At 34.1% G+C, this 20388-nt stretch overlaps 1 protein-coding gene across 5 annotated transcripts; it reads left to right on the plus strand.

Moving 5' to 3' along the window:
• Window positions 1-2954: 2954 nt before the first annotated feature.
• LOC118045085 (calcium-transporting ATPase 9, plasma membrane-type) lies at window positions 2955-19894 on the plus strand. 5 transcript variants are annotated; one of them, XM_073410948.1, is made up of 34 exons: window positions 2955-3769; window positions 4293-4409; window positions 4493-4532; window positions 4731-4846; window positions 4935-5066; window positions 5139-5228; window positions 8317-8386; window positions 8710-8780; window positions 8876-8959; window positions 9045-9122; window positions 9196-9267; window positions 9477-9560; window positions 9654-9736; window positions 9819-9927; window positions 10001-10056; window positions 10156-10198; window positions 10304-10387; window positions 10486-10623; window positions 10803-10868; window positions 10976-11074; window positions 11441-11551; window positions 11865-12032; window positions 12403-12462; window positions 13068-13232; window positions 13381-13497; window positions 14222-14320; window positions 15112-15249; window positions 15991-16091; window positions 17115-17160; window positions 17279-17413; window positions 17590-17697; window positions 17779-17870; window positions 18194-18361; window positions 19577-19894. In XM_073410948.1, exons 1-33 carry the CDS (start codon window positions 3536-3538, stop codon window positions 18327-18329), a joined length of 3342 nt encoding a protein of 1113 aa, XP_073267049.1. In that variant the 5' UTR covers window positions 2955-3535; the 3' UTR covers window positions 18330-18361; window positions 19577-19894. The 5 variants fall into 5 exon arrangements, with proteins under 5 accessions (XP_073267049.1, XP_073267048.1, XP_073267050.1 ...); XM_073410947.1 differs by having other exon boundaries at window positions 19633-19894; XM_073410949.1 differs by lacking the exon at window positions 19577-19894 and adding an exon at window positions 18824-18991.
• Window positions 19895-20388: the final 494 nt, after the last annotated feature.

Consider the following 20388-nt stretch of genomic DNA (forward strand, 5'->3'; position numbering starts at 1 on the left):
TTGAAGTACTTTTTAATAGTCTTGGCATGCTAGTATCCAAAACAATAAAATTTTAAAAATTATTTTGATATATTTTTAATTAAAAAATAGTTTTAAAAATACCATTGACTATGATGTAAAATACACTTTAATAATAGCATGATTGACATGCAAAGCATGAAATCAACCACAATTGATCTACACATTTTTTCTTTACTGTTTAACTTATAAATTGGCATAATTGTTTTTTTTCACACGCGCCTCCATTTACTTGGGAGTGCTGTAATTTCTGTTTTTAAATGTATTTTATTTAAAAAATATTAAATTAATATTTTTTAATTTTAATATGCTAATGTAAAATTAAAAAATATTTTAATGTATATTTTAATTTTTTAAAAAATACTTTATATCTAAATATAAAATACATATACAGAATTGGAGTTTCACCTGTAAAAACTAAAAAGAAACAATAAAGTCAACAAGGACAGTTTTGTTCAAGTGCTGACAATAATAATTGCTTGACTAACACGCTTACAAAGCAATAAATCAATCACTATTGATCCCCACTTTTCTTCTTCTTCTTTAAATTTGTCACGTTCACGACAAATGACATATTAAAAATATTTACAGATATTTCAGTGATTATTTTTTAAAATAATTTTAATTTAAAAATATATTAAAATATATATTTTTTATTTTTAAAAAATTATGTAATATTGGTACATAAAACAATATGAAATTATTAAAAAATAATATTAATTTTAAATAAAAAATAATTAAAAAAAAACAGGTCGTTGTCTTTTCATTTTCAGGCAATCTCTTCCCATCCTTTCGCATTTTTCTCTTGGAGGGGAAAGGACTTCACACTTCTTCCAATCACAGCTTGAAAAAAGAGAACGTGGTGCACGTTTCAGTCCCCAAAAGTCACGACAACATCAACACCGATCACTAATCTTTATATTTATCCAGACACATACATTTGTTTTTTTTTAAAAAAAAACAAAATAGGTCCAAGTGGGATGTTTTGGATACTAGTACGAGCTTGTTTGACAATATAGTTGAGAACCTTGCGGTTGCTTTTAAAATAATTTTTCGTGCTAAAATATATGTTAATGATTTTTTTTTATTTTTTAAAAATCATTTTTGACATTAGCACATCAAAATGATTTGAAAAACACTAAAAACATATTAGTTTGAAGTTAATAAAAAAAAATTTAAATTTTTTCAAGACACTTTTGAAATGCATAAACAAACAGGCTCCACACGCACGGGCTAAGTTTATCACCTGATTGAAACAAACGTCAAGATTCGTGTTCAAGGTGTGTTTGTTTACTCTCAGCTTTTATATCTATGACGTAAAAAGTACAATTAGTTATTTGATGACACACTAAATTATATTTTATATTATGCAACATGTTAAAAAAATTGAATTTGAAATACAATTTTTATGAAGCAGTTTTTACATGTTTTTTAGCCGAGATTTGTAAATTTTTATTTGTTTTTGCATTTCAAAAGCATTTTTTTAAAAATTGATTTATTTATTTATTTATTTCAAATTAATTTTTATATATATTTTAAGATTATTTTGATATGTTGATATTAAAAATAATTTTTAAAAAATAAAAAAAATATTTTAATTTATTGTCAAGTAAAAATAATCACAGCTGTACATTTCAGAAGTTAGCCGAAAGTTTATGCTTTATTGATCAAATCACGATTTTGTTTATTTTAGCCTTTCAAAGCACTACATATTACATGAAAATTATGAGACCATTTGTTTACGCGTTAGAGATTGCATTTAAAGTAAAACGCAGGAGCCAAGTGTTTGATAAAGAAAAAACCATTAATTACTGTTCATGGTCCCATTAATTTCTATGTTTGCACTGTTCATGTTAATTACACTATTCAATGAATAGTGCAATTAACATATTGAATAGTGCAATTAACATGAACAGTGTACATTAGTACACTGTTCATGTGAATAGTGCAAGAGAATTACACTATTCACTTAAAAAACAGTGAACAGTGCAATTCTCTTGCAATGTCCACTTGTACTGCGTGCTTTTATTTTATTTTATTTTATTAGTGTGTTAAGTTTTTTAACATTTTTTTTTAAATAGTTTAGAATGAATTTTATAATTGATAATATTTTATCTAATTTTATTATACGCTAAAAAAATTATGGAAGTTATAGTTCTTGTTGGATGTATTTCGTACGTAATGAAATTGTAGATGATTTTATGGAATAATAAAAAATATTTATACTAAGTATGATTTATTTCATGATGTAATGGTAATAGTTAAATCCATAATATTTAAATTAAAAATCATTGATATTAATATATATTTTTTAAAATTATTTTATAACCTTAATTTTAAAAGCATTTTTTACCAAACACATTAAACTACATTTTCTTCAACCTCAATTTCAACTAAAGTTTTAACCAAAATTTCTATTTTTTCAAACCAATCTTAACTAAAAATACTTTTTATAAAATAATTTTTTTCAAACTACAATCATAACAGCTATCGCATTACCAAATACACTTTATGTATTATGACTGGCTCCAAAACTTTTTACCTTTAAGACTTTATGTGAAGGTGGGTTCATATTGAATGAGATGACCATGAAAACCAAGCTCCTAAGAAATTATATCTTAGTCCTATAATTTTATTTCTTACATTAAACCCTTCAAATTAAAGCTTATCTCGCAGAAAAAAAATCCTGTAAGCTTTTCCATTATTCCCATTACATTATCTTTTGTTTTTTAACTCTTAAATTATCGCAATCTTCCCTCACATGAGCCTCCATTCCTAGACAATTCGTGCTCCACCTCTCTTGAGAAAACCATGAAAAAAGAAACCAATGCAACCAACAAGGACAATCTGTCTAAAACACAATCAAGAATAAACACATTCTAAACTTTAGGGATCGAATAGAACAATTAAAAAATCAAAGCACGAGTGTACTTTTCAGAGGTTCGCGCGGTTTCCAGGAAGTTTCCTATTGTTGGTTTTCAACAAACGTACTAGCTCTCTCTCCACCCACACAATTCACATGAGCTGTCGATTAGTTCCCCAAACCCACCAATTTTTCTCTCCCGGCCACCAAAACCACCCGATCCCCGCCGTCATGGTAACCTAACCTACCGCATCCAACTGTTTTTCTAACTACTGAATATCATATCATCGCTGCTGCAGCTGTTTTTTTTTTTTTTTTTGTTACAAGTTTGGAACACATCTCTCTATCTAACAAAACCTAACAGTAACTTCCTCCGTAACTAACGCCTCCGACATTACAGCTCACACCACCCAATCACTCCAACATTCTCTCTCCCACCCTCTCATCTGTTTCCGTTATTTTTATTTTTATTTGTTAACTGATTTGATTTTACGGTGCGTTGGTTTGATAAACGTATATTTTGGAGCTGAGGAGCTGGCGGTGGTGGCCTATCCTTTTCCCGCTGCAACAACCGTCGGGATTTTCATGCGCCATCTCTCCACGCGACATTAAATTCTGTATATTCTGTGTTTGTTGTCGTTACAAAGATAACAGATGAGGGGAATCGAAGAAGAAGAAGCCAAATCCAAAGAAGAGAGAATGACCACGAAAAGCAGCTGTTCATCCAACGGGTTCCTGCCGTCTTTGGCATCCCCTAGGAAGACTGATGACTTGGAGGTGGGACAACCTATTAAGGAGTTTGAACTTGATGGCGGCGACGACGACGACGATCCTTTTGATATAGCTCATACCAAAAACGCTCCTCTCGAGATTCTTCGCCGATGGAGGGTGAATATTTTTTTCTTTATTATTGTTATTTTATCATTGTTTTTATAATGCTGCATTGTCTGCATGTTTGCTGTTATTATTATTATCATTACTGAATGGATTTTCATCTCTGGTTTATAGATGACGTATTTGGTGTTTTGAGTTTTGTTTGCGTTGGATGATATTTATTTATTTAGATGAATGATGGTTGACTGTTTCTAGATGGAGAGGGAGAGGGAGGTGGTTTTGTATGTAGTTAGAATATGTATGGATTTTTATTTTTTTGAATATGAATACTCAAAGTTATAGGATACCTGCCTTTATTATCATGTGGAATAAGTTCGCCTTTAGGAATTATAATGCATTTTCGAGTTTAGAGTTGATGTTGAACTCTATTTTCGTTTTTGGTTCCATCCACTTGGTGATTACTTTTTTAAGCAATGGATGCCAAATCTGGTGTGGGTTTGGACATTTTTTTCTTGCAAGTTTGATTTGTATTTGTTTTTTCTTGGGTTGCAGCTAAAGTTGTTCGTGTCTTTTGCAGCAAGCAGCACTTGTGTTAAATGCTTCACGGCGTTTTCGGTACACCTTGGACTTGAACAAGGAAGAAGAGAAAGAGCAAACAAGAAGGATGGTCAGATCACATGCGCAAGTTATAAGGGTGATTTTTCTAACATTAGTGAGCTTCTCATCATGCACTTGAGGCTGTCTTATTTCTTGATTAACAGTTATTTGTTGTTTCAGGCTGCATTACTCTTTCGGTTGGCGGGTGAACGACAAATTGGTGTGTTGCTCTCTAATACTTTTTTAATCATCTTCTTTCACTGCTCATAATCTTACTTTGATGTAGTCAAATGAGTTTATATGTGGAGATTCTGGATTTTTTTTTAACATATTGTAGTCTGCTGTTTTGGAGTTTTTGGGGCTGTACCTTTTCCATATAAATAGATTATTTGTATTAACTTGTTTTTTGCTTCTCTAGTGTTGGGTCCCTCAGCTAGACCTCTAACTGTTACAGGTGATTATGCAATTGGACTTGAAGAACTCGCTTCAATGACCAGGGATCATAATATTTATTCTCTGCAACAATGTGGTGGTGTAAGTCAATTGCGAACATGCTTTCCTTGTTTTACACAATTTTACATGTAAACTTGTTTACAATGTGTGTTATCTCTTCCTCAATCAGGTTAAAGGGTTGTCAAATATGCTGAAAACCAATCTTGCCACTGGTATTGTTGGAGATGAGAATGATTTGATAAAGCGTATGAACACATTTGGAACAAATAGATATCCCCAGAAAAAAGGACGTAGTTTTTTGGTATAATATGTGGTTTTGAGTTGCTATCTTCTTAATTACCAATATTTTGCTTAACCCATGCTTTAATTGCAGAGGTTCCTTTGGGAAGCTTGGCAAGATTTAACCCTCATCATCTTGATTGTAGCTGCCATAGCATCATTGGGATTGGGAATCAAGACAGAGGTGTGCTTGGTTTCTATTATTTCTGTTTATTGTGTTTTGCTAAAACAATCCAAAGAAATACAAGAGAAATAAAGAACTTGTAGAATATCCGACTTATCATAGATTATTGGAAATTATATTTAAGGGACTTTAGAAGAAAAGGAAGCTTTAGGTGTACCGTAGAGTAAAATGTCAGTATCTACAAAATGATCATTACAAATTGGTCGAACATGAGAAGAGATGTTTGAAGTACTAGAGAACCTTGAGACAATAAACTATCAGATTCTTAAAAAAAATTATCTATAGAAATATGTAGTCAAGCTATTAGTAATAAATGGAATAGAAAAAAGAGGTATATGTTCGAGAAAGACAACATGACGTGACATAAAGTTTTCGAGTTATTGGATTAAAACAATACTCTTTTTTTTTACCTTCATCATAATCAAGAAAGACACAAATAGCAGATCCAGAGGAGAACTTACTGTGTTCTACATGAGAACGAAGAACAAAACAAGTACAATAAAAAAACTCTTAAAGATGGAATATTCACGGGCATACTTAGACAACTTTTTGAAAGGAGAAAAACTTACTGTATTAATCAATCCTATAACAGTAAGAGTAGTTTCTCCCCAAAACACTCTAAGAACAAAAGCTGACAGCAAGACATAATGAGCAGTTTCAACAATGTGCTTATGTTTTTTTTCCGGAAAAGTCATTTTGTTTAGGAGTATCTGTACATGAAGTTTGGTGAATGGTTTCATCTAAGGCAAGCAACTCACAAAATTTATTAGAGGTGTATTCCCCACTTAAATCACACCTAAAACTTTTGATAACATCAGAATGTTCAGTTTTGACAAAAGCTTAAAAGGTTGTATATATCTCAAAGAATTCAGAATGATGTTAATTAAATAAACTCAACAATAGTGAAACATAATATCGAGACCCTCCTTTTGTGGCAACAGGAGAATGTCCCTATACATTAGAATGAATTAAATCAAATGGAGAAGCATAAACATAAATACTTAGATTAAAAGGTAAAGTGAAAATTTTTGTCATTTTACATCCACTACAATTAGAAATATCACAAGTTTGAAATTTTTCTAAAGTTTCTGAAGAGGTCAAAAATCTCAAATGAGAAGGTGAAACATGACCTAGACAAGAATGCTATAAATGAAAACTAAGATTTAAACGAAAAGAAGACAAATCAACACTAGTAGTAGCATCAATAGTAACTAGTACTTTTAACTCATCCAAAATAAAGTCTTTTCTTCCTATGGTCTGTTCTAATCAGCTTTCGAGATTGCAGATCCTGTACACAATAAAAAGAAAAGGAAAAGATAACTTAATAATCACTAGAATCACACAACCTGACCAATATAAGCAAGATTTAATGTGAGTTTCGGAAGAACATAAACATCATGGAGAGACAAATGAGGTGTGACAGCATAACCAACACCCGCTAAGGGCATGAGAGTGCCATCAACAGTCATGCCATGAATAGAAGGTAAAAGGGACATATAAGTAAAAGATAAAGAAGTTGAAGACATTATGTGAAGCACCAGAATCCAAGATAAGATCTATTCATAATGTGACATACTTGAAGAGCTAGTAACTGACCTATGAAAAAAGCGGACATAGCTTGTGGCTGTAAGAAGAGACTTTTGAAATTGTTCAGCAAGAGTACTAGGATTGGTGAAAGGACCTGATGAAACTACTGCTGCAATATTGTGGTGTGGTGGTTTGTAGCCCTGAGGTGGTCTATGAGCATTAAATTGTGATCGACTGCCAAACTTCAAAGCTTGATTCTACTATCTTAGCTTGGGACACTGAGCCTTCCAATGACTTTTCTATTTGTAGAAACTGCACTTGTCGAAGACAACCCTTGTGTAAGGCTTATTTAGATTATTAGAGAATGACTTGGAAGGTACTGCTAGCACAGAAGGACTAGAAGTATAAAGAATTTCTTTTTCTGAATAAAAGTGGAGATGTATTTCTTCAACCAATAACGCACTAAAAACTGATTCAATAGAAGGCAATGAACAATGCAAAATTGAACCTCCAAGTCCTTCAAAATCACTGCAAATTGTCGTTAAAAAATGTACCAATCGTTGCTGCTCTCTACGAGCAATATAGGCACCATATGCCTTTAATTCTGTCGATTCTGTAAGGGTCAATTGATCCTAAAGATCTGTCATAGTAGAACAAAATTTTTGAATACTCATATTTTTCTGGTGAAGAGCTGTATGCCATTCTCTAATTGATACTGCTTTGCAAAATATGATTGTATGAATAACCTTTGTAGATAATCCTAAACCTTTTTTGTTTTCTCATTCTTCGCTAACTGTGTACTCAATGAATGCTTAACAAAATTGTTAATCCAAGCAATAATTTTTGCATTGTTTGCTTCCCAGGCATCTATCAAAGCAGCATAACCCTCATCAGTATTCCTAGGCATCACAAACTTTTCACCAACATATCTCACATCTTTTTACATATAATAAAATTTTTCATCACATAACTCCAATACAAATAATTATTTCCATCTAACATTACACTCACAGACTAAAGCGAATTATCTTTTTCAGTAGCTATAATTAAAAAAAACAAAGAAAACTATAACACAAACGAAAGGAAAACAAAATACCAGATTGTAAAAATTAAACAAATATCGTTTTGAAGTTGGATCTGTGAAAGCTATGCTCGAGATTAAGTTTTGTTCCATGAAACCATGTTTTAATACCATAAAACAATCCAAAGACATCAAAGAGAAATATAAACATAAGAGGAGGAGACTATGATTTCATTGATATTGCATGATGTTATCACAATAATGTAAAAGGAATAGGATTAACCTAAATACAAAGAGATTACATGTAGGCTAAACCTAAAAGAAAATAAAAGTATTATTCTATCCTTGATAAATAAAACGAAACAACTCTATATTTCTATGTTTTAGCTTGACTAAGCTAAGGACGCTAGTTCTATATCAGTAACTATTATGAGTATTTGCACGGTGCATTATTTGGGTAGATCTTCCTCTCCTTTTATTCTTTTTCAGACCTTTTCCTGTTTACACTGATATCTTGTTCACACTTCTTGTTCCTCATAGGGTTTGTCACGTGGATGGTATGATGGAGTGAGCATCTCTTTTGCTGTTATGCTTGTCATAATTGTTACAGGTATCAATTTCATTCTTCTTTCAATATAAGGCTTTTATGGTTGCTAGCAGAAGGTAGCCATGTATGAAAGTTTGGATGTTATATGGCTGTGAAATGGTTATGTCAAAGACTTCATGTTTTGTTTACTTTCATCCTCCTGCATTCCAAATGAATTTTAAATGATGCTGATATTATTTTTTTGCACTTTTCTTCAGTACTGAACCACTCTCTCATCATTTCTGGAAAAACTTCTATTGGGCCCACTCATTCAACTCCATGTACTATTTTATCCAAGCATTGATTTTTCTTTTTTCTAACTATTGTTTTTTTCTGTTTATCTCTAGCTGTTAGTGATTACCGGCAATCTCTGCAGTTTCAAAATTTAAATAAGGAAAAACAAAACATACAATTAGAGGTATGCGTTAAAGTAATGAAAATATTTTATTGCTTATTTTTCTATCTTCTAGCGTTTGGTGTTTAAAGGAATGGAAATATCTGAAATTATTGCAGGTCATGAGAGGTGGTAGAATTATGAAAATCTCAATATTTGATATTGTAGTTGGTGATGTTGTGCCTCTTAGAATAGGAGACCAGGTGAGGTTTATTCCTGATGAATTTAGTTTTACTATGCTTTGAATCACTTAAATTAACTATACAAATATTGAGGTGTTTCACTCAGGTTCCAGCTGATGGAATCTTGATTACTGGCCATTCTCTTGCAATAGATGAATCTAGCATGACTGGTGAAAGCAACATTGTGAGTTCGCTACTCATCTGGTTCTGTAATTGATAGTTGAAATCTATTATTACAAGTCTGTTCTCTATTGTAGGTTCACAAGGATCAGAATGCTCCCTTTTTGTTGTCTGGTTGTAAAGTAGCAGATGGTATTGGCACTATGCTGGTAAAAGCGCAGTTTTACATTCTGTTCTCTTTTAAGCATGATCATGATCATGATGATTCTGAGTTATTTTTATGAAGCACCTCTCCTTTTCCTTTTTTTGTTGTCCATTGTAATTAACAGCGGCATTTCCTTTTATTTGCAAAATAATCTGGTATTTGTTATATGAACTTACCACCTTGTAGGCTCATTTCTTCTTGGCCCATTTTCAGGTAACTGGTGTTGGAATCAATACTGAATGGGGTTTGTTGATGGCAAGTATCTCAGAGGATACTGGTGAAGAAACTCCCTTGCAGGTTTCATCTCAATTCTTGTTACTTCAACTGTATCTAGCATCAATAAATGTAATTTGCTGCAGCTTTAAGGTTATCCTTTAATGACTGTGTTAGGTACGTTTGAATGGACTCGCAACTTTTATAGGCATCGCGGGGCTTGCTGTAGCTCTTTCTGTGCTTGCTGTCCTTTTGGGCCGGTAGGGTAAATGTTATTATTCAATTAGTTACTGTTAAATTGCCTGTATACCAACTTACCAGCTACAATCTCATTCCTGTTAGATATTTTACTGGAAATACAAAAAATCCAGATGGAAGTGTCCAGTTTATCAAAGGCGAGACAACAGTCAGTAAAGCAGTAGACGGAGTAATAAAAATACTTACCATTGCAGTAAGTGAAGTCCCTGGATTCATTTTATATTTATGTATTATGTAATTTCCTTACTAAATGTATAATCATGTAGGTTACGATTGTGGTTGTTGCCGTTCCTGAGGGACTTCCATTGGCTGTTACCCTGACGTAAGTAAAAGTCATCTCTATAATATTAGTGCACGCTATCTAGTGATCAGTATCTCATATCCATTTTCATCATATTTTTTGGGCTTTATTGCGTCACAGTCTGGCATATTCAATGCGGAAAATGATGGCTGACAAAGCCTTGGCAAGTATCTTTCACTATTTTCATCAAAGTCATTTTCTTCTATAATCCCCTCTGATTTGAATTCTAGTTTGTGAAACATCTCTGTCTAACAGCATAGATATTCAGGTTCGTAGGCTTTCAGCATGTGAAACTATGGGCTCTTCAACAACGATTTGCAGTGATAAGACCGGAACATTGACTTTGAATCAGGTGGGTTTCACTGTAGGGAGCACGAGCATGATTACTTAGTGAAGCAGGCATGCCGTGTTCTGTGCTTGGGTTTGATTTGTGGATGTTTCACTTTACAGATGACTGTGGTTGAGGCTTATGTTGGTAATCAGAAGATCAACCCACCAAATGACCCCTCACAATTGCAGTCAGAAGCTGGCTTGTTGTTATGTGAGGGTATTGCACAGAACACAACAGGCAATGTGTTTGTTCCCAAGGTAGGACTATCTTTTGCTTTGGTTGATTATTCTCGTGCTCTCTCTCAATCTAATCATTTTATATATTATTTCCAGACTTCTAGTTTTATAACCTTTTTTTATCTTGGACATCGTGGATTATTTTGAGAGCATATTTCCCTTGAAAGAATGAAATTTGTTGTTGACTGGTATTGTGGCAGGATGGTGGAGACGTAGAGATTTCTGGATCTCCAACTGAAAAGGCTATCCTCTCTTGGGCAGTCAAGGCACAACCTCTAACCATATTCCACTGTCTATATTGAGTATATTAGTCCACTGTCCAGCATATCACACTTACCATTTTCATATTTGTTTTTCTTAATTTTGTTATCAGTTGGGGATGAAGTTTGATGTTCTTAGAGCAGAGTCCAAAATTCTGCATGTTTTCCCTTTTAATTCCGAGAAGAAGCGAGGTGGTGTTGCAATACAAACGGTATTCTCTTCAATCTAACTTTGCCCCTGACTTTGGTGATCACAAGTTGATCTGGCGTTTGGTATCAGTCATAATATTTTCTCCTCTTGTCATTTAACATTTGTTGCATGGAAAATATTGCTGTTGATTTACCTGTTTGGAACCTGATGCATGGAAAATGTTGCCATTGATTTGCCTGTTGCTAAAGCATTATTTCTTCATTGATTTAAGGATTGACAATGCTCTATGCCTGAAGCATGCCATAATCTTCTTGCACACTTTATGAGTGCAAGATCTCTCATTTGTGTTCATCACCAAACCTGTGCACTACTAAGTAATAAGTTGCTGTATTCTGATAAACTTTCGTTCACCATTTTATTTTGGCAGGCTGATTCTAAAGTTCACATACACTGGAAGGGAGCAGCTGAGATGGTTCTTGCCTCATGTACTGGATATCTTGATTCAAATGGTTCATTGCAATCCATTGATAAAGAAATGGTGAGTGTTCTTTTGCTGAAATTGTTTTAAAGCTGATTTCTATAGATTTTATATGAAGCACAAATACTGGAAGGTCATTGCTTTTTAATTTAAAATTTTGATTCTATCTGAAGTTTGCATTTTAGGGACCAGTGGTTTGTTAAATTAAAAATGGTAATATTTTGAGCTAGTTGCATGAAACACACAGCATCAGATGATAAAATAAGCCATTATTTGAACTGTTTCCATGCAAAGGTGAGAGTAATTTAGAATCTCTTAACATGTGACTGCTATTTTTTTTGGGTGACGATTCCTCTTGTAAATCCCCTTGCAGGATTTTTTTAAGGTCGCTATTGATGACATGGCTGCCCGCAGCTTGCGATGTGTTGCTATTGCATACAGACCATATGAATTGGACAAAGTTCCTACTGATGAAGAGAGCTTAGGAAAATGGGTTTTGCCTGAAGATGAGCTTGTTTTGCTTGCTATTGTTGGCATCAAGGTGTGCATTTTCACACCTTCTCTTTTTCTATTTTGGATTACGTGGATCTCTCTCCATAATTAATAAGTTGACCATGATATAAGGTTATCGTTGTAGATACGCTTTAGATGCTATATGTCATTTATCTCCACCCACTCACATTTATAAGAAGCCTCATCGATCATCTTTGCACTACTAGCATGGGAGCTCTATTGGTTTTGACTGCATGTAGAACATATAGGTTTCATGCTTTGATTGAACTATCAAAAGTTTTATTTTTTATTCTTTCTGATATGTAAATTAACTCAAGCTTTCCTTAGCCTGTCCATTAGTGTCAACTTTAATAGGTGTTTAGGCTTTACTTGTATTTAGCTAATGCATTCCTGTGCAGGATCCTTGTCGCGAAGGTGTAAAAGATGCAGTGGGAATTTGCACAGCAGCTGGTGTAAAGGTTGTTTATTAATTACAGAAACATGTTTTAATTTTACTTTATGAAAATGGTCATGCCATCATATGCATTAATGGATGATGCTTAGAATACTGAAGTTTGTTATGTTTAATGGTCAATCAAAGTGACCTTTACTGAATTAGGAAAATAACATTATTAACAAAGAATGGAAGAGAAGAAAACAGAGGATGAGATATCCTGCTATAAACCACTATAAAAGCAAAAAACAAGAGGTACAAAGCTTTCAATCTCTTTGTATCTGCATGAGATGCCCCTATACACTTCATTGATGAACACCATGGTGTAGCTATAATAACTATTTTATACCAAAGCAACTGGAATGTAGATGGTTATCCTGAAAGACTATTGCATATTCCTACTGTGGAGTGCACTGAGACAAAGCAAGACTAGCTGTTGCCTTAGCACCTTGCCCCTCTTGGAATTTCAAAAACCCTTACTGGGACAAGAGCATTTGTTGCTCTAATTTTAGCATTTCTTGTACCTGTATGAAATCTATTTGTATGTAAAATCTATCTCATCCATGGCATATTATGATGAAACGATTTGGGAAAAAGGCTAATCAGAATAATATGTTTGTGAAATCATAGGTACGAATGGTCACTGGAGACAATATTCAAACAGCAAAAGCAATAGCTTTGGAATGTGGGATTCTCAGTTCACGGGCTGATGCTACGGAGCCTAATATCATTGAAGGAAAAGTATTCCGTGCATATTCAGAAAAAGAAAGAGAAATAATTGCCAAGAAAATAACGGTTTGTTCCAAACAGCAAAAATGTTTTGACTACACAAAGTGGAAATTTTCATGAATTTTAGCTTATAATTTACCTTTGGAAGCTGAGATAGCTGGTTTTGTTGTTTTTAGTATAAAAAATTGTTTGACTTAGGAGTAATGATATGTAGGTGATGGGAAGATCGTCTCCTAATGACAAGCTTTTGCTTGTGCAAGCCCTTCGTAAGGGAGGGGAAGTTGTAGCTGTGACTGGAGATGGCACGAATGATGCTCCTGCACTTCATGAGGTTTGTCATCCCTGTTTCCTTTTTACATGTGGTTTGATATTTCCAAAAAGTTTGGATGCATCTGGTAGAGTTTGTAACTATGGTACAGACATTGCAAGGCATTTTTTTTGCTTGCTATTTGGTAACTTGTGTCCGTGAACATGTTTTTGAGTTGCAACAATTGTGACCATTGGAACTGGACCTCTAGTTTCAGAGACATTAATTTTCTAATGTCTAGATGTGCGAACATTAATGTTTTCTGTGTCTATTGTAGACTATTACAAAGGTATGATAAATAAGAATTGTAACAATTTCATAGCAGATCATTAGTTATATCTTTTAGTTCATTTATATCTAAAACATTGATTTATATGTAGCCATGACACATGCATTCTTCAACATGTGGAATATTTTGAAGACAGGTATAAATTTGTGTCAGTGCATCTTGTGTATTTTGCTTAGAGATAGATTTTGTGCCTGTAGTTATTCTACTTCCTAGGGAAAAGTCTCCCCATATTATATCTAATAAAAAGCTAACGAGCTTGAATGTCTTGCACAGTTAGAGATTTTATGCATTATGTGTCTGGATGCAATGAAAACTTTCTCAAGATTAAAGCTGATTCTTTTCCTTTCTATGCCTCTTGTACTACATGGTCTTGTACTCAACAACTTTATCTGCACTACTTTCCAAGTTGTTTATTGCTTCTATGTCAGTTGACTGCACTTTTAACATTTTGTATTGTAGGCTGATATAGGCCTTTCTATGGGCATTCAAGGGACTGAAGTTGCAAAAGAGAGCTCGGATATTGTTATCTTGGATGATAATTTTGCTTCAGTTGTAAAGGTTAGCAAGCACTTGACTTATTTACATGAGAAAATTACGCGTGTATCAAGGCTTTTGTTTTTGGTGGGGTGTGTGGTGGAGTTTAAGTGTATCTTTCTTTAGAAAGAAAACACCACCTTTCTGTTTCACACTTCTTTTCCAATGTATTCCAATGCTTTGCTTTTCAATATACATATTTACAGGTTGAAAGTTATGCAACTTCTATTTCTTTTGGTTTCTTACTATCATGTAATATGTTGCATCTGTGCAAAGCACTTAGACATGTAGGCCTTATTTTCCTTGGAGCTGGAGTTCATCTTTCTTTAGAAAGAAAACACCACTTTCTGTTTAGCATTCCTTTAAGAATGAATCTCGCACTTCAATATATGTACTTAGTGGTTGGAAGTTGAATGAATCTCGCACTTCAATATATGTACTTATTGGTTGGAAGTTGCATCTTTGCAACTTGTATTCCTTTTGGTTTCTTTCTACCATGGAATATGTTGCATGTTTGCAGAGCATTAGACCCTTAGGCCTCCTTTTGCTGGGAAGTTGTGCTTGTACTCCCATGTCCATTACATTAATATATTTCCATTAAATAGCTTTTATGCCATTAATATAGTTTATTGATTTGGTTTTCTTCATAAACATGTCGTTTTCCTTTTGCAATAGTTGTTCGTGTGTGATGGATGATAAAGGTTCTTGTGGCTCCTATTTCTTCAGTTATGTTTAATAGCTTCCTCAATTAACATTCAAGTAGAGTATGGTCTTAATATTCGTCACACAAACTTTTTTTTTCCTTTCACATGTAGGTTGTCCGATGGGGGCGTTCTGTGTATGCCAACATTCAGAAATTTATCCAATTCCAGCTCACTGTTAATGTTGGAGCTTTAGTAATCAACGTTGTTGCAGCAGTCTCTTCTGGTGATGTTCCCCTAAATACAGTGCAGGTCTCTCTCTCTCTCATATGCATTTTCTTTCCGTTGATCATGTTAATCTTAGCATATGCATCAATTTGCTTGTTAGAGAGCACAGTGGCATATTCATGACTGCAGGTCTGATCGAGTAATTTTAAAATTCTCATGAATTGCCCTCCAAATTTGCCTGTATACTGGTTTTATTATGTTATCAATGTAGAAGACAGACCAAACCTTTGGTTATATGCATGCTTATCGGTAGAATAGTTGACTTATAGCATATTGAAGTACACGTGAGGGAAAAGAACTTGATTTTATTACACCTGAGGGAAAAGAACTTGATTTTATCTTGAACTTGTTTCTGATCAATTTTATCTAATCTGGGCCCTATCTTAAAGAGCGGAACTGCCTGTTATTTAAAAATCTGTTTTTTTTACAATGTGTTGAATGACTATAGCCTTAATTTCAAGGAATATAGTGAGGGATTGTTTGTATTTGCAGTGGGTATGGTAAGTAAATATAGAGTTTTCTTGGTTGGGTGTGGGAGGGATGCTCTGAATGTTTCAGAATTGTTTGGATTGCAACTTCTCATTTAAGTTTGATTCAGAAGACACGATATGCTGGGTGTCTTCCATATTTTAAATATAGCCCATGAAAAAAAATATTTCAATGGATTGATGTTATACCTGAATTTGGAAATTTTTCTTGATGCTGAACTAAATTCAGTCTCATGATGATCAAACATATTAATTCTTGTTCACTTTTGCTGTAAAGCTTCTATGGGTCAATCTTATCATGGACACACTTGGGGCACTTGCATTGGCGACGGAACCGCCAACAGACCACCTTATGCATAGGACACCAGTTGGTCGAAGGTTTGTACTTTGTACCATGTCTTAGCCAAATATGTTACGGCAGACATATAAATCTACAAATGCAAGCTGCAGTTAATGTGGCCCTTAAATTGTCTGGTATGTATACTGTGGCATTTTGATGCTTAATGTTGATCCTAGGCCTTCCATTGATGGTGAGTTTTGGGGATAGATTTTTGTTTGACCATGTCCTATTTTAAAGAAAGGGAATTGAGGTTGCTTTTATTTTGCTCATCAGCTGAGGAAAATGGTGGGAGTCTATTTAAATTCAGTCTCGTTATGGTTTGCTTGACATCAAGGAACTTCCAAATGTTTGAGAATCTGAGATCCTACAAAATTTTACTATATGCCTTCTGATACCAGAAAAAAAATGTGGCCTTTTGCTTTGTTATTGTTTTGAATATTGGTTGTGATGTTGTCACATTTGTAGTCCATCCAACGTGGATCAATTTTATTATTATTTTCTTATTATTATTCTATTCTGATGACAAGGGCTGCATTCTTCATAGATATTTTGCTAACATATCTCTGGCTTTGAAGATAACTATACAATGCTTTGTCAAGTTGAGAACTTGCTGAGCAATCTATTCCATGCTCTGTATACTGTGTTGCCAACTTCACTCATCTGAAATTTGTTTCTTGGTTGTGAAAAGAGCTCAGGATATACCAGGTCTTCCTAGGTTCTGGATTCAGGATATTAAATGATTTCTGTTTTAATTTGCAGGCAGTATGGCCTAGTTAGTAGAAGTAGAGTTATTGTTAAATTTAACTACATTAAAATTTAAAACAACCTATGCACCTATTCGTGGTAAGTTAGAATACTCAGGGTGATACTGAAGCACAGATATTTCAGGCTTCATCCTTTGTTCTTTGTCATTTTACTTGTGCTTGTCCAAGAAGTATGGTAATGGGATTCTCTTGCATATCATGATTGTAGATGTTGCATGATGGTTTTCAATGTATTTGCAACTCTTTCTGAATTGATGGATGATGATCTGAATAGTGATCTTCTGCTTTTTTTTTTAGGGAACCTCTTATAACAAACATCATGTGGAGGAACTTGCTCATACAGGTATTTCTTCTCTCTGAAATGCTAATAAGTTTTCCCGGAGATACTGAGATTACTATGGGCTGAGTATGAATGTAGCTTCACGGCATATTCATGACCTATTCTTTTCATGCCATTTCAGGCTCTATATCAAGTTGCTGTTCTCCTTGTACTCAACTTCCGGGGCTTGAGTATTCTTCACTTGAATCAAGATGACAGGAAACATGCTACAATTGCGAAGAATACTATGATATTCAATGCATTTGTTCTCTGTCAAGTAAGCTTGCCACTTGACTAAAAGTATCATTTGTTGTATTCATGAGTCTTGTGTTGTCTGTTGAGATAGAAATGAAACCAGTGCCATTATCATTCCCTACTTTGTCGCATGGAAAGAAGTTATTTTTGTCTTTTCAAGATGCAAAGCTTGCATTTGCTGACTGTTTTAACTTACAGGTTTTCAATGAGTTCAATGCTAGAAAGCCTGATGAAATAAATGTCTTTAAAGGAGTAACAAAAAACCACTTATTTATGGGAATAGTTGGATTTACCGTCATCCTTCAGGTGAGCAGCCATCGCTTTTCTTTTGGCCTTTCACTAGCAGTATACTGGGTACTGACAGTGCCACTGCTAATTGCTTTACAGATAATCCTCATTGAATTCACTGGAGACTTTACCACAACTGTGAGACTCAATTGGAAACAATGGCTTATATGTGTTGCCATTGGCGTTGTCAGGTTAGTTAAATTACCAGTTTTTATAGGATGAGACATATCAACTCAAGTTATGCCTGGTTCTACCTTGAGTCTGCCCTGTTTTACTTACAGTTTTGGTTTTGATGCTTTGTGGAACATTTGCCATTTAATTAGATGGTCTAAGTTAGGTGATTGGGTGTTTTTCTTTTTGTTACTACTATTATTCTTGTGCATGCAAATTACTTGGCTAGTGATTAAATGTTTTGAAGGCTTTGTGAGGTTTTTTTATTTTTTTTTTGAGGTATATACTGTATTATTGTGTGAAATCATCACTTCTCATCTTGACTACTGTTTTCTTTTTACAGCTGGCCTCTTGCTGCAGTTGGAAAACTCATTCCAGTTCCAAAGACTCCACTATCTGTGTACTTCAGAAAGGCATTTCGACGATTCAGAACTGCTAGGAATGCATTAATGCCCCATTGGAGGCTTTCATTAAACTGATATCCTGACACAGGGCATCCAGTTCATGAAAGGTAAGAAACTGATATGCTCAACGTGCATAACTGCATATAGGTGATATGGTAAAACCTAAACTAACCCCCAATATAGTAGTAAGATGATATTTCAGTAACTGTATAAAACAACTGGAAACATCTAGTGTTATATCCGCTGGTCACGTGAATTGTAAAATAAGATATAAAGAATTAGGTTTGCCTTTTCTATTGAAACTTCTTTTACGTCTGCAAGGGGGGTAAAGACCCAAGTAAAGTGGATTTTCTGAACATGATGATAGTACATAGAGGAGGATTTGTTCCTCTTTCTTGTAGTTCAATATCTATATGTTTCTGCATTGAGGAGGATTTGTTCCTCTTTCTTGTAGTTGAATGTATATGTGTTTCTGCATGTGCTTTCCATGCCAGGACTCACGTAGTGACTTTGAAAAGGATTTTTTTTTTTGGCTAAGTTAAGCCCTGATGGAACACTATGATCACCAGGTGTGTTAAGCACTTCGAATAGTGGTGTGTTATCGAAAGAATGATGATTAATCATCATGAACACACTCGTTGAATATTTATGATGGATTCGTATATTGATACTTCTATATTGTCTGTATTTGTTATTTTTTACAATATGCAAACCATATTCGTTAAGGTTTCACTGAACAGTTGCTGGTATTTCCACAGCCAGTTAATACCTGCAGGATTATAGCTTGGGTCGATTTGAATTCTTTTTCATATGATATGATATGCTTGTTTTACCAAAGATCAAATCTCATACATTTGAATGAATTGCAAAAACGGTGGGGACTGACTGAGCATTTGGTTTTTGACCTTCGTATGGTTGAATTTTTTTTTTCAAAAAAAAAAAGAGGAATTTGGAAAGAAATTTTAGTGAAATTATGCACTTATCATAATAATTAAAAACAAAATCCACTGGGGTAGATTGAAACAAAACAATTATGAGCAGAACTTGTATAAACAAGCAATTTAGGTCTATAATCTACAGCCATCATTCTTTTCTGCCCTCTCCAGCTTGAGAAAACAAAAAACTTAAAAATGCACTTGAAACTTATTTATAAATCACCGAGACCATATTAATTGCTCCTACATGAAAGTCAATAGAAGTGGGATTTTTCCTAATCATTTGCTTGATTTAGCAGTTGATCTAATTTCAAGGTGTCTTGTTGACTTGAATTGGGCCAATAAAGTTCATTTGTACCTCTCATTCTCTCTAATTTCTTGATGCAGCTGGTGTTGCTGTGAGTTGTAAACTGCTAATTCACCCATTATATTTACCATCTCAGATTGAGCATCAATCATTTGTTGGTGCAACTGAGATATTATTCAAACACACCCATAAACAGGGTGTCTTGTACGTGATGTTGCCTCAATTGACATGCTCTCTGCTGCATCATAGCTTAAAATCACTGCAAGGTGCTGCATTCCATCCGAATCCAAACACATTATTTATCAATTGTACGAGGAATGTTACTCATCTCAAAGTATTCACTGCAAATGAGCCTTGTTTGTTTTAAATAATATCCGACTGTTTGAGGGTTGGTGTTATTTGAAATCCGCAAGTCGAGTCTATTCCATCAACACTGGATATCATTTGAGATGGATATTTTAGAATAAATAATGCATTTGAGCTAAAGGAAATGATGAACATGTGCTTACTCGGGAGGGGAAATTAACTACCACTAAAATAGGCCTTGAGTTCATCAAATGTTTCAGTTTTTGGACTGATTAATGAAATGATTTTTGTTGGTATGGTTGGATATATGAGTAAATGAGTGGAGATTTATATATAAATACAACAACCCGGCAATCTTGCTGGCATCAAAGACATTAGCAAAATCCTTGGGGATTGGTCGGAGGAAAACATGGAGCCAAGACACGATCTTGACGGCATCTTCTCAAAGATGTGCAAGCAGCACGTCTTGTTGAATTGCACATTGTTGGTTTCTTTAGGATCTGCTAGAATGTTTTGTTTCAGAATAAAAAGCTCTAAATCTGTTATAAGGATTCTTGCAAAGGCTTTTTAATTTATTTTTGCAATG

Source organism: Populus alba, chromosome 8 (assembly GCF_005239225.2).
Source record: "Populus alba chromosome 8, ASM523922v2, whole genome shotgun sequence".
Lineage (NCBI taxonomy): Eukaryota > Viridiplantae > Streptophyta > Magnoliopsida > Malpighiales > Salicaceae > Populus > Populus alba.